At 43.9% G+C, this 15,119-nt stretch overlaps 1 protein-coding gene across 8 annotated transcripts in view; it reads left to right on the top strand.

Moving 5' to 3' along the window:
- LOC134541800 (advillin-like) overlaps window positions 1-15,119 on the top strand; it is a 95,049-nt gene that overhangs the window by 49,760 nt on the left and 30,170 nt on the right. For all 8 annotated transcript variants that reach the window (XM_063385490.1, XM_063385491.1, XM_063385486.1 and 5 more), the window contains exons 5-10: window positions 3,348-3,558; window positions 6,093-6,365; window positions 8,837-9,077; window positions 10,489-10,739; window positions 12,600-12,774; window positions 13,699-13,790. In XM_063385490.1, the coding sequence (XP_063241560.1) occupies window positions 3,348-3,558; window positions 6,093-6,365; window positions 8,837-9,077; window positions 10,489-10,739; window positions 12,600-12,774; window positions 13,699-13,790 (1,243 nt within the window). The remainder of the gene's footprint in view (window positions 1-3,347; window positions 3,559-6,092; window positions 6,366-8,836; window positions 9,078-10,488; window positions 10,740-12,599; window positions 12,775-13,698; window positions 13,791-15,119) is intronic.

Below are 15,119 nucleotides of genomic sequence, written 5' to 3'. Positions count from 1 at the left end.
TATTTTAAGTTCGAGCATTGCAATGTCATAATAACTTCCTAAATTTAACAAATTATAATTTAGTACTTTTTTTCTAATCTAGTACTTTTTTCTCGCCTAAGTTGGTACGAAATATTTTTTTCCTTGGTGGACACCCTGTTTGGGAGACCGAGTGCGTCTCAGGCCGAATACGCTCTGCAACCATCCCCACGTCTCACCCGGAGCGGTCTTATTTATCCGCGGAGGCGCGAACATTGTACAAGAAGTTCATTAAAAAAAAATATTTTCAACTCAACACAGCAAATATCTGGACTGCTACCCATGAAAAAATTAAATAGCCTACAGCAATAATTATTAAAACGAGTACCATTGAAGAGTAACTTAAACTCTACCAAAAGATTATACATTAAAATCTCAGAGTCTTTAGAATGTTCTCGTTAGTAAGGCGATCAAGTTTGCCAACCTGATACGGTCTCAAATAACAATAATCCCATTAAATAAAATCGTGGCAAATACATATAATAAATTATTAACAAACTTAACTTAAAAATTAACCTGAACAGTTGTTTTATTTGCGAGATCAGTCGCACTGGTCACAGCTCTGCACATGAAGGGTATTTAGCTATGCAGGAGGGGTCGCATGCATCATGTGCTAGGGAGGGGATTGGCCAGCCATGGCTTCGATTGGCTCAATGACTAACACCCCTCGCTTCTTAACTCTAGACTTAAAACTAGATAAGTTGGGCCCAGGTTAAACCTGCATAGTCAGCGGGATGCAAAAATCCATGCATTAATTACAAGCAGGTTGGTTACGGGAAACCCTAACTTAATGTACAAGTTTTCTAACATAACAAACACACACAGACTAGGGGCAATATTCCGGGACATTCGGGTAAGGCAGCGAATAAGCACTACCTTGTTGCGATACAACTATAACCTAACTCACAGACGTATTCCAGAACGTGTACATTATATATACAACAAAACTTTTTAGGTTGCCAAAGTAAAAAACAAACACCTAAGAAACAAAATGATACGTAATATACATTTTGTCAGACAAAGCCAAAAATTGTCCCACGCGAAAATAAAATCCTGGACATGTAAAAAGACGGCCACAAATTCGGGTTAGCTCAGTGCAAATGTTTACGCATATAAATTTTATTGATTATTTTTTCTTAATAAAAAAAATCTGAACATATTTATGTAAGGTTTTTATTTAATTGTCTTTCATAGTTTGTTCTTATGTCAATTATTTGGTGATTATGCAAAAACAAGTCAAAAGTATATGCGCAAAGCAGCATCATTATATTAAGATTACGTGGAAACACAATTCCTTCCGCTTCTGTGTATAAGAGGCACACAAGGCTGTAATGGGAAGGAAACACGTTATTGCACCCCACTGAGGATTACAGTAATTATTCTAAAATTATAATTATGTAACCTTAAATAGCCAGGTTGCTATAATTGTGTTATTCTGCTTGGCTTCCCACCCACACCCCCCCCCCCCCCCCAATTAAATCCTGGTTGGGAGGGACACCTCCCCTCGGCTACGTCCGTGACCATACATTTGTAAATATTCCAAGGCCATTCTATGCCATGCCACGATAGCTCTTTCTGGAGCTCCCCAGTGAGCTGCCCCAGTTAACTGCCCCAACGAGCTGCTCCAGTTAGCTTCCCCAGTGAGCTTCCCAAGTGAGCTGCCTCAGTTAGCTGTCCAAGTGAGCTGCCCCAGTTAGCTGCCCCAGCGAGCTGCCCCAGTTATCTGCCCCAGTTAGTTACCCCAGTGAGCTGCCCCAGCGAGCTGCCCCAGTGAGCTTCCCCAGTTAGCGGCCCCAGTGAGCTGCCCCAGTGAGCTGCCCCAGTTAGCTGCCCCAGTGAGCTGCCCCAGTGAGCTGCCCCAGTTAGCTGCCCCAGTTAGCTGCCCCAGTTAGCTGCCCCAGCGAGCTGCCCCAGTGAGCTGCCCCAGTTATTTGTCCCAGCGAGCTGCCCCAGTGAGCTGCCCCAGTGAGCTGCCCCAGTGAGCTGCCCCAGTGAGCTGCCCCAGTGAGCTGCCCCAGTGAGCTGCCCCAGTGAGCTACCCCAGTTAGCTGCCCCAGCGAGCTGCCCCAGTTAGCTGCCCCAGTTAGCTGCCCCAGCGAGCTGCCCCAGTGAGCTGCCCCAGTGAGCTGCCCCAGTGAGCTGCCCCAGTGAGCTGCCCCAGTGAGCTGCCCCAGTGAGCTGCCCCAGTGAGCTGCCCCAGCGAGCTGCCCTTGTGAGCTGCCCCAGTGAGCTGCCCCAGTGAGATGCCCCAGTTAGCGGCCCCAGTGAGTTGCCCCAGACAGTTGCCCCAGTGAGCTGCCCCAGTGAGCTGCCCCAGTTAGTTACCCCAGTGAGCTGCCCCAGCGAGCTGCCCCAGTGAGCTGCCCCAGTTAGCGGCCCCAGTGAGCTGCCCCAGTGAGCTGCCCCAGTTATTTGTCCCAGCGAGCTGCCCCAGTGAGCTGCCCCAGTGAGCTGCCCCAGTGAGCTGCCCCAGTGAGCTGCCCCAGTGAGTTGCCCCAGTGAGCTGACCCAGTGAGCTACCCCAGTTAGCTGCCCCAGCGAGCTGCCCCAGTTAGCTGCCCCAGTTAGCTGCCCCAGCGAGCTGCCCCAGCGAGCTGCCCCAGTGAGCTGCCCCAGTGAGCTGCCCCAGTGAGCTGCCCCAGTGAGCTGCCCCAGTGAGCTGCCCCAGTGAGCTGCCCCAGTAAGCTGCCCCAGTGAGCTGCCCCAGTGAGCTACCCCAGTTAGCTGCCCCAGCGAGCTGCCCCAGTTAGCTGCCCCAGTTAGCTGCCCCAGCGAGCTGCCTCAGTGAGCTGCCCCAGTGAGCTGCCCCAGTGAGCTGCCCCAGCGAGCTGCCCCAGCGAGCTGCCCCAGTCAGCTGCCCCAGCGAGCTGCCCTTGTGAGCTGCCCCAGTGAGCTGCCCCAGTGAGATGCCCCAGTTAGCGGCCCCAGTGAGCTGCCCCAGTGAGCTGCCCCAGTGAGCTGCCCCAGTGAGCTGCCCCAGTGAGCTGCCCCAGTTAGTTACCCCAGTGAGCTGCCCCAGCGAGCTGCCCCAGTGAGCTGCCCCAGTTAGCGGCCCCAGTGAGCTGCCCCAGTGAGCTGCCCCAGTGAGCTGCCCCAGTGAGCTGCCCCAGTGAGCTGCCCCAGTGAGCTGCCCCAGTGAGCTACCCCAGTTAGCTGCCCCAGCGAGCTGCCCCAGTTAGCTGCCCCAGCGAGCTGCCCCAGTGAGCTGCCCCAGTGAGCTGCCCCAGTGAGCTGCCCCAGTGAGCTGCCCCAGTGAGCTGCCCCAGTGAGCTGCCCCAGTCAGCTGCCCCAGTCAGCTGCCCCAGCGAGCTGCCCCCGCGGTGTCGCAGGGTGCTGTGCGGGCCGGGCCACTTCGCGGACAGGGCGGGTCCCAGCCTGCACCGCGTGAAGGGGCGGCGCTCCCCGGTCGTCACCCAGCTGCCCGACGTGAGCTGGGACCACTTCAGCAGCGGCGACGCGCTTCTGCTGGCGGGCAAGGACGCGGTGTTCGTGTGGCTGGGCCGAGCCGCCGACCCGCGCGAGAAGCTCAACGCGGCCAAGGCAGGTGCCCGCCCCTACGGGTGTTCTCTGCAGTGGCGTAGCCAGCATTTGTGAATGGCGGGGGGGGGGGGGGGGGGGTGGTTAAGAAGCATGAACTCCCCGTATTAAAACAAGTGGTCCGGGGGTCCCCCCCCCCCCCCCCCCCCCCCCGGGAAAATTTTGATTTTAATGTGTAAAATAGTGCTATTTTAACAGTTGTCGGTACTTAAAATTTAAATATTGTAATGGTAAAATTTTTATTAAATTTTAATATGAAATTTGTTTGAGTGATGAATAAGAAATTAATTAAAGATTTGGTGCTAAGGGGGGGGTGGGGTTTGAACCCCTAAACCCCCCCTCCTCCTTGCTATGCCCCTGGTTCTCTGGCTCTCCAACATAGCTCTTTGTGCTTTTTTCAATTATCATTAATTCTTTCAGAAACTAAATAATTGTGAGATCAAATACAGATGAATTGAAAAAAAATTTTAATGTGTAATAATCCCTTGTTGTGCAGATTTTTCCGTCAGTCTAAATGAAATGTAAAAAACAAAATTATTGAAAGTTAACTTTGTGGGGGCAAGGATTTTAAAATCCAGTATCCCTTCCAGTAATAAGAAATTTTTTATGCTAATAAATTTAATTTACATTTCATATATCATTTAATAGTTTATTAGAGCATCACAGAAGAAATTTTATGCAGTTGGCATTTGCAGAATTTTAATTGGGGAAAAAAATGGAGGGGGGGATTGAACCACTTTGCCTGCTGTTTTGCTTTGCATTTCTTTCCTTTTGTTTGTGCAAATGATAAATTTTTATATATTTTTTAAGGATTTCAGGTGGGATACATCTCATATCTTTCTCTGCGTACGCCCCTGGCTATTATCATAATTTATGGTTTAAGTGCAGAAGTTTGCATATACAGCCATATTAAGGCATTCAAACAGTCAAAGCATGTGAATGAATGCATAGGTTTCAAAAGTTGGATTTATTTTTTTTTGCAGGGACCTTGAGAGAAACTAAGGACCTGGGGGATAGGCCTCACTTGCCGCTCCCTATTGAAGGTCCTGTTTGGTTTTATTTTCACAATGATATAATTAATTTTTATTTATTATTATTTGAGTGCCTGCCAACAGTCAAAGCCTTTAACAGGTGGGCACTTAACAAATATTACATAAATAAATAACAATAACATACACAAAACACAATGATAAACACAACAATTAAAATGGGACAACACAAACATAAACACATGACAAAAGACACTTAAAAAAAATTATAATAATTAAATTTGTCAATTTTAAATTAATTCTTATCAATAAAATAACAATAATGCATTATTTACATCAGAAGTTATCTTAACTGCAAGAAAATTAAGAATAAATTCAAAATGTCTTTCATTGAAATTTTTGCCCTTTTGGAAAGGGTCTAAATCTTTCAAAATATCATCAGAATTATCAGTACACCGTTTTTATGGCTCATTTTTTTTATGTGATACGTTCGAAAGGGTCGCATTATTCTATGATTGAATGAAGGAACTCGAAGACCAATTTCGTTTAATATTTCAGTGCTGTGGTTAAACATTTATAAAACAATTTATTAAAAAGGTTTACCACAGCAAAGATAGATTAGCAGTTTGAATCAGTGGCGTAGCCAGGATTTGTGAATGGGAGGGGTTAAGAAGCATGGTTCCCCCCCCCCCCCCCCTAATAAAGCGGTGTGTCCGGAGGTCCACCCCCGGAAAAAATTTGGATTTTAAGGTGTAAAATTGTGCTATTTTAGCAGTTTTCAGTACTTAACTTTAAATATTGTATTGGTAAAAATATTATTAATTTTTTAATAAAAAAATTGTTTCAGTGATGAAGTAAGAAATTAATTATATATATTTTTATCAGTCCAAGTGCCTTGTTTACGTCCATCCAAAATCAAGAACTGATCGGCAGAACTGATCTATTCCTGGAAAAAATTTAGCTTTAGCTTTGAAGATTTACATGACACCATGTCATCGTCTCGATTCCATACACACACAGCGATCCTTACACCTTTTGGAAGCCCAGTAAACACACCGCGCTGGTTGAATACAGTTGGTGTAAGATATTTGAAAGCTTGGTACCAGTCACGGCGTCACAACCTTAATAGCTTCTGCTCGCGACAGGGGTAGGGGAAGGGAAGGACCTCTCTTACTCTTCACCTCCAGTGCAGCAGTGGCGTGCCCAGGATTTTGCTCTGGGAGGGGGGGTCAGGCAGAAGGCTAGGGCCTTTCTGGGGGGCCTGGGGGTATGGAATACCCACCAGCTAGGTGGGGGGTCCGGGGGTCCTCCCCCGGGAAAATTTTGAAAAATACGTGTTCAATATTGCTGATTTAGGCTATCTAAAAATACTGTTTAATTAAACAATTATGCTTGTGTCATTGAATTTATTTTAATATCATACTTTCAGATAAGAAAAAAAATGGTGCTAAGGGGGGGGGGGGGTTAGAACCCTTAACCCCCCCCCCCTGGCTACGCCCCTGGTTTGGATACTTGAGCGGTGTGTGTGAAGGGGCTGCGAACGCGCAGGTGGCGGCGCGGCTGCGCGACGAGAACGGCGCCCGCGCGGTGTTGTTCGTGGAGGACGGCTCGGAGCAGCGCCTGCAGGGCGCGGAGCGGCTGCTGTTCAACCGCGCGCTCGACCTGAAGGCCCGCCGCGTCGCTCCGGCCCCCGACACGCAGCGGCCAGACGCCTCGGCGCGCGCCGTTCTCACCCTGTACCGCTGCTGCGACGAGGAGGGACTCTACAAGGTTGTGGAGATCAAGTCGGGCCCGCTGTGCCAGGCCGACCTCTCCCCGGAGGTCAGTGGCGTAGGCAGGATTTGTGTATGGGGGGTGTTAAGAAGCATGCCCCCCCCCCCCCCGTATTAAAGCGGGGGGTCCGGGCGTCCTCCCCCGAGAAAATTTGGATTTTAGGTGTAAAATAGTGCTATTTTAGCAGTTTTCGGTACTTAAATTTAAATATTGTAATGGTAAAAATTTTATTAATTTTAATATGAAATTTGCTTGAGTGATGAATAAGAAATTAATTAAAGATCTGGTGCCAGGGGGGGGGGGGTTGAACCCCTAACCCCCCCCCCACCCTGGCTACGCCCCTGCCGGAGGTGAGGCGTGCACTGTCCTCCTCGACATTTGTTTCTTACCTACCAACTCTAAATTACATTACAATTATTTTTTTTTGTCCTACAAAGTTTTCAATTTTATCTGTTTGAAATTTTTGTCTGTTTTTTATTTCCCGTATAAAATGTTGAACCTTCTAGTATGTGGATAACAATTTTACACTCTTTACATTAGCTTCACCTCTTTGTTTGTTTGTTTGTATGTTCGTAACCGACTCCTTTGGGTGTGATTTTGACCCACTTTAAACGGCCAGATTTCATTCTTATCGAGGACCGGTGACAATACACTAATTTGATAAGATTATTCCATTATTCAATTTGCAAAATAAGATTTTTTGTCAATTTATATAATTTCACTATATTTAGTTGGCTTTTTACAGTACAGTTCTGCTAGTATTGGTTGTTACAAAATTGTTTCAGAAGCAAAAAAACAGTACCAATACTAAAAAGCTTTGAAGAATAAATTTCAAATAGTTTATGAAACCTCATGTTAACCAATCCATCAGTTTAACAATTAAGATTTTTTTAAAATAACAAACAAACAAAATACAGTTACAAATTACGGTATAACCTTTAATATATATGCTCTATAAATTGTTACTCAAAAAAGGGTAGAGTTTATTCGAAGCTACACTGTTTGTTGTGGATACATGTTTCAAATTTTGTTTGGGGAGGGATAGCACATGTCCCTATGTCCCTTGAGTCACCCCCCTAGATATGCCCTTATCCCTCAGGCACAACGGTGTTCATTGCTCTTAGCCGAGCGCTGTCTTCATCCTGCTGCCACAAGGGTAGAACAAAGTATGAGTGACCACGTACACCCCAACTGCACGGATCTCATGGCTGAGTGACATTCAGGGGTGGACAGCCAGTGGTAAAGCACCAGACGGGTGCCAACTGAGTAACCAATTAGCGTTCTGTTTTCTCTCTGGGGCAAAGTTTATTTCAAAGTGGAAAGTCAGACCAGGCGTAATCTATTTGACAAATTGTTACTATCTTCAGATTGAGGTTTCTATTTCCAGTTGTCAAAATATACACCCATTTCCATAGAACTCAATATGTGCTTTTATCCATTTATTTATCACGTGAAATCATTTTCATCATTAGAAACATAGAGAAATTAATATTTTACGGTTATGCCAATTGATTATCATGTATAAAATGAAAAAAAAAAATTAGTGACCAGTTTTAAAGGTCTCAGTCTTGCTGGGACACCAAAAGGTGTTCACAGCTTCAGAAAACAACGTGTTATCCAAACAAGCAGTGGCAAAAATCTGTATAGGATTTGCAAGGGGGGCTCGCGCGGCCCAAGAGTTTTCCTCATGGGTTTTAACCGACACAAGTCATCTCTGGATGGGCTGCATGTATGTTGTATACTGCCCATATTTTGGCCTTTATGCATGCAATAAGCGAAAAAAAATCTTTAAAATATACAGAAACTTTTCCCATAAAACTTTATTTTGACGTTTACATTCATCAATCCCGTTTCAAAGTCACGATTTCGAATGCGTAAGCGGGCCCCCTCAGTGAGGTGCTTCATGATTCCAGATAACACCCCCGCCCCTCCCTCCCCACCCAGGATGTGTGAACAAGAAAACCAATATTTTATTTTTGGGAAATGTTACATTGTATTGCACTTTGAGGGAATGCAGAAATTGGGGATAACTACCAGTATGATATCGGATGTCTAGCAGATCCAACTTCAGGTTATTATTTTTTTTTAATTATTACCAGTACAAATGCTGTAAGAAATTTCTCAATTATAAACTGTTTTTGCTCAGTGGCATTAGTAAATTGTTGGACTTGATCTAATAGCACATCGTTGCTGTTACTGCAAAAGGTCGTATGTCAAAAATTGGCATTTTTAAATTTTTGGCTGTTAGTGCATTTCGGAAGGCAACCTATGTTGTGGGAAAAAGTCGTGTGTCAATAACTGTAAAGTAAGAAGCATAATTCTAAGAATACTACCAAAATTTCATAACATAATATGATAACCCTGATGAATGAAACAGTTTTTTTGATCTCCTGGAAAGTGAGACATTTTGACATACGACCTTTTGCAGTAACAGCAACGACATAATAAACGCCACTAATGTCTCAAGACGGTGTGAGCTTGTTTCTGGAGGCGACTCGCTCGCGCGCTGACCCCCCCAGGACTCGCACATCATCGACCACGGGCTGCTGGGCATCTGGGTGTGGGTGGGGCGACGCGCGCCGCCCAAGGAGCGCGTCGAGGCAATGCGCAACGCCCACGGCTTCGTTACCAAGAAGGGCTACCCCGGCACCACGCCGGTGACTCGCGTGGTGGACGGCGCCGAGCCGCCCGAGTTCAAGGTGCTGTTCGACTCGTGGAGGGACCGGGCGGTCCCCTCCCACGCCCACAAGGCCAGCCCAGGTGATCGCTTCGAACTACTTGACCTGTTTCAACTTTTTTCGACGTGACAACGTCTAATGAATCCATGAACGCCGGCTGCACGCACGAAAAAGTGTCCCGTTACGCACATTGTCCCGTTGCGTGGTGTCCCGTTACGCTCATTGTTCCTTTACGCTGTCGGCGAGTGCATTAATAATAGGTTATGTTACAATTGACTAAAAAATTTATGGTGATTCATATATAATTCATGATAGATATTTGATCACAGTTTATTTATATGAAAACTTGTTCATAATTTTATATTTAAACTTTATAGCTAAATGCCAGTTTTTTAAAATTAACTACAAGTCATCTACACGTGAACTGTTTCGTCGACTGTTTATAAAGTGAAGTGAAAAGTTAATGTGGTTTTCATTGCTTATTACAACAACAATTTCGGCAGTAAAGCTTAATTATTCTTGCCTTTTAAAAATCTGATTACTAGTATTATTTCAAGTATTTATTATTTTATTATCAAAATAAAAAATGATTCAATTTTATTCATAAAAGTATGCAATCATTTCATCAATGTTTTGTTATGACGTCACGTTAAACTATCGTCCGTAGACCGACTTTACAGACAACCAATTTTTTTTAGTGTAAATTTTAATTTGAAGATCGTAAAATACAGTAGGTAGGATAATATTTTTTCAAAACCTTGATTATCTGCTCCCTAGTTGACTGACTGGTAACTCTGATCGGTGACAGTTTATGAACCAGGGCATTGAGAATATAATAAAGTGGGAGCAGTGGCGTAGCAGGCGGGTGGCAGGAATTGCCCCCGCCAGAGGGCACCGGAGCAGGGGGAGGGGGGGGGGGGGGTTGGCTGCTGCGACGGTTTCGCGGTTACTGAACGCTCCCCCTCCCCCAGGGCCGTTGCAAGGTAAATTGGCGCCCTAGGCGAAAAACCTTAATAATGTCCCCCCCCCCCCAGGCCGGACACCCCAAAAAAAATTGTCCTTGCCTCAAAATACATCTCGTAAGCCTAATATTTTGTCAACAATCAAATTTAAGCAGGCTTGTGTTTTTTTTCTTTTTTACTTATTACAAATCATAAACAGGTCACCGTGGACTTTAAACAATTACTTATATCAATATAAACATTCCAAACTGTTACAAAAAATCCATTTTCATCTAGTTTCAATAATCGTTAAACATGTTGTATCAGCTGTTATGTGTCGTGCTGCGCCGCCCCCAGCTACTTGGCGCCCTAGGCGGTTGCCTAGTTCGCCTATACGGACGCGCCGGCCTTGCAACTGACTTTATAATTACCCTGTACAGTAGGATAATATTTTTCGAAACCTTGATTATCGCTCCCTAATTGACTGACTGGTAACTCTGATTGGTGACTGGGCATCGAGACTATAACAGAGTGGTGGCGGGGCGCGCGCAGGGCGCGTGGCGCTGACGGTGCACACCCGCCTGGACGCGGCATCGCTGCTGGCGCGGCCGTGCCTGGCCGCCGAGTCGCAGTTGCTGGACGACGGCAGCGGTCGGCGCCGCGTGTGGCGTGTGGCGGGGGGCCCTGGACTGCGCGAGGTGCCACCACACCTGCACGGCCTGCTCTTCTCCTGCGACTGCTACCTCGCGCACTACGCCTACTCCGCCGGCGCCGAGGAGCGCCACGTCGTCTACTGCTGGCTGGTGCGTGCCTCCGCATGGCCAGGGACATGCGTATGTCGCGGGAAAAGAAACCAAGGCTAGCTGAAAGTTAAAACGCTGTAGCATCGTATGTGTTCCGTGATTGGGTGGGTTACTTTCAGGTACGTGTAGATTGTTAAAACACCAAACACCAGTGCAGAAGCAAACGCATACTGAGTGGCTTAATCAAATAAGGCATCAACGTCTTTCGCTGACGGTAGCCAATCACAAGAAATAAACTGTTGGTTGCTGCTACATCTTGTTGTAGCCCAATAGGCGTTTAGATTTATTCGCGAAAAATGCCTGCCCTTAGTCATAGCCAGAGACAAGACTTTATGGCTTTATTTTCACGCCGATTTCGTTTTCAAAAACGGGAGATTTCGGTGTTATTGGTTTTGTTTTTTTATGAACTCTGTTTATTTAAAAATGATTTCATATTACTGAACAAATATGACACTTAAATGTTCCATCACACTTATTTCTCCAAAACAGTGTCTTTTTGACTGATGCACGTTGCATTTTTACAATATAGTGATTTTAAATAACAATGTCTAACTATTCGGAACAAATAAAATAAAATGTAATAACATAATTATGTAAAAATGGGTAATTAATAACAGTTGCAAGATCAAAAAAACTATTTCCAATTTTTTTCCATAAAATATAGTACAAATTTCATGCTTAATAGATTACGTTGAGTTTAATTTTTAAAAAAATGATGATTTTGTCATTAAAGTAATTTTGATTGAAATGCTGAATACTTTCATGATTTTAACCGTATTTTGGTGCTTTGTGGTAAAGTAACTTGAATTTCTGTGCTACAAGGTGTATCAACATGCTTTTCGGTGTTATTTCAGTTTTATCGCAATTAACCGTATAATCTTGTTCCTAGTCTTAGCTGTGGTATGGGAGGGTTATGCTGTTTGAGTGGTCAGATCACATGATCATTTCTCGGAAGGGTCAACCCTGTGATTATCCACAAGTGGGAAACGTGGCGAAAGGTGTCACGTTTCACCATTTATCCGACCTGTGCATTCCATCAACACTCCATCCTTATTTCATTGCATCATCCCTCATCATTTATGGTGACCTCAGTGTCAACTAGATGTTAAGCCTTAATTAATTTATTAATTCATTCATTCTTCATACATTAATTCATTCATCTACCAACCTAAATGTGCCAAGGTTGACTTGAGACAGTTTGCTCACAAAATTTTGCGTGGTTATATATAACATAGTGCATTTTCACTAATTTTAACAGTTTTGAAGTGTTTTTTTTTCTTTCAGCCTAGAAGGTATTAAAATATAGAACTACTTGTGATGCGTTGTAATTTAAAACATTTGTAAGCCTAGCTACAGGGGGGAGATAAAAGGGATATCCACCCCTTTTTCGCCCCCGAACCGAAATCCTAAGGAATCCTAAAAATGTATCATTCCCACCTACCAAAGGAAAGAAATTGAAAGCAAACATCATGCAAAGATGGTTGTATGCCCCCCGTAAGGAAATTGTGCGCATGCTCCTCAGTGGCGTAGCCAGGATTTGTGTATGGGGGGTGTTAGGAAGCATCCCCCCCCCCCCCTATTTTAGCAGTTTTTGGTACTTAAATTTAAATATTGTAATGGTAAAAATTTTATTAATTTTAATATGAAATTTGTTTGAGCGATGAATAAGAAATTAATTAAAGATTTGGTGCTAAAGGGGGGGGGGGGGGGTTGATTCCCGAAACCCCCCCCCCCCTGACTACGCCCCTGATGCTCCCGCCAGACTGTGGTTAGTTTGAGTGGCAGCACAGCTCGGAGGGAGCAGATAGTCTGTCCGGCAGAAGCGCCGCGCAGTGGTTGCCACTGTGCAGTGTCGCGCAGGGTCGCGAGGCCCCGGAGGAGCACGGACTGCTGGCCGCGCAAGAGTCCGCGCAGCTTGACGAGCAGCTGAGCGGCGCGGCCGTGCTGGTCCGCGCCGTGCAAGGCAAGGAGCCGCCCCACTTCCTCGCGATGTTCGGTGGCTGCATCGTCGTCTTCCAGGGCAGCTCGGCGACAGGTGCGTAGGTACCCCTTCCCCCTTATCCCCCGACACGACCGCTCGATTCCCTGACGCTGCCGAGATTTCCGTGAGCATCATGAAGGACTGGCTCAAGTTTTTCTTTGTTGAGACACCGCCGCCAATCTTACATTTTACTCTCATCATCTTATTGAATCCCCACGCTGCGATCTTTTCACCGAATTTCGTTGCGGGGTTCTTTGCTATTTGTGCGGCTTGGTTCGCTAATATGCCGTCGGCTATGTGTCTGTCACTTGGGTTATTACTTTAAGCATAGCTAATATCGTGGAGACGACACGCCTCGTCAAGGGAGTTGACACCTGTATCACCGCGTGCTAGCCTCTTGGCGAGTTTCGTTCCCGGACCGCAGAAATTATATCCTGGCAGATGTACTTCTACTGGCAGCTTGTTAATAACAGAGTTTATTATTCCTCCACCTCTTTGTACCTTCTTTCGTGTACAACGCATAACACTATACTGATTCCAGTTGGTATAAGTATGCTGTTTTTATAGTTTTCTGTTTAGTTGTGTGATGGAAGTAGTGCCACAGCCTTGGCTTTATGTGGACTGAAGAGAATTTATGAGAATTGAGGTAGTTTTTTTTTTTCGAAATCTTAGGTAGTAAATTATATTCTTCATATTTTGGTCCAAGATCAATTCTTCAAAATTTCACCAAGTATGAATAAAACTGTGGATTTTATTTAGATTTAAAAAAAAAAACGAAACAAGCATGTATTTTTTTTATATATTTTAATAAACTTTTATTGCATGGGTTGATGTTATACCATTTAAAGGTTAATAGATTTTATTAAACATAGGCACTATTTTACAGAATTTTCTTTTGTTCATACTGAATGGTAGAGTTGAGGTTGTACTGTTGTTTGGAACTACAAATGCTTCAGAGCTGAGTTGGTGTCACTGCAGGTGGGGGAGAGAATGATGGGGAGAGACATGTGCCGGAATCTTTTCTCCTGCAAGTTCAGGGCAACCAAGTGCAAAACACCAAAGCCATTCAGGTATGGAGCAGTCGTAATACCAACTGTTGATAAATTTTAAAACTATTGCTTTTTTTTTGTGACATAGTACAACTCCTACAGTTTGCAAATTTGCATAATAATTTCTTTTGATTGTTCAAAATTTACAGTCATGTTATTTTTTTGTATTTTTCATAGGCATTTAAAATATTTTGATTGTGCTAAAATAAATATTATTAGTTCAGGTTAGGTTTTACATAAAGCTGAATGTAATATTTTTTTTATTATAATTCTTTCACTCTAATTTGTTTAGTCAGTTAAAATTCATATGTATATTTACATTTTTACAATTATAAAGCACATTCAGGGCAGTAAGATTGTAACATTCTAGAACATTCTAGAAGGTTTGAAAGAAAGGAAGACAGTAATGGGTCACACTGGCGCCCTGAAGTAATTTTTATTTTTGTATCTAAGAAATGCGTCGCTGGAAAGCTCATGTGGATGCATGACTGCACAGAAATAGTCCAGAAGGTTCGCTGGGTGCATTTCCAGCCAGTCAATCAGGAGGAACCATGATGTGGGGTGACGTGAATTTCCAGACTTTCAGAGACTAATTTTTAGCAATGCAATTTCCCTATATTGTCAGGTATTGAATACTGTCCTGTGATTGATCAGTGGGCTCACGGGTTGCCTTCCTTTCTTTCTAACTTTGTAAAGGAAATAACTGCGTGGTGCAAGGCAGTAGTCGCTCGATTTTCGCCGTGTGCAGTTGCGTTGCCGGCAACTCAAGAAGTTGTGATTTAAAAAAAAAAATGATAGACAAAGGAAGTTTAAAAACTTTTATTCTTTCAAAAGATAAACTTTATCAAATAACTCACTTTGGTTGAAAGAAGTAACTTAAAAACTATCTTCAAGTCACTACGTGCAACAGTAAGTTTTTAAAGTGTCTTAATTTCCTGGGTTGTTTTGCCGGGTGAACCTGGAATGTAAAAATATTTATATTAATACACACTTAAATTCACCCCTGGTGTACATTGAGTGAGATTAAAAAAAATAGTGCCATATCTTAAATTCATATCACGAATTTAAAGTTTAAAAATGATCGACTGTAAATTGAAAATTATTCCTGATGTTATGTGGGTGACCTGAAGTAAAATGCAGGGACATAACTAGTCTAGTTTCCATCCAGGGTATGTACTCATCTTGGCACACACTATTATTTTATATTTTTTTTTTCAAAATCAACCAAATCAAAACCTTTCCCGATAACATTTTATATCACCACCACATACCTATTTATTCCACCATTCCAAATTATTTTTGATTCAACTTAGATGGTAAATAACAATATTTATTTGCAGTCATTTCATT

This window comes from Bacillus rossius (genome assembly GCF_032445375.1).
Source record: "Bacillus rossius redtenbacheri isolate Brsri chromosome 4 unlocalized genomic scaffold, Brsri_v3 Brsri_v3_scf4_2, whole genome shotgun sequence".
Classification (NCBI taxonomy): domain Eukaryota; kingdom Metazoa; phylum Arthropoda; class Insecta; order Phasmatodea; family Bacillidae; genus Bacillus; species Bacillus rossius.
The sequence above is the reverse complement of the archived record's forward strand: the minus strand, read 5'-3'. Positions and strand labels throughout refer to the sequence as shown.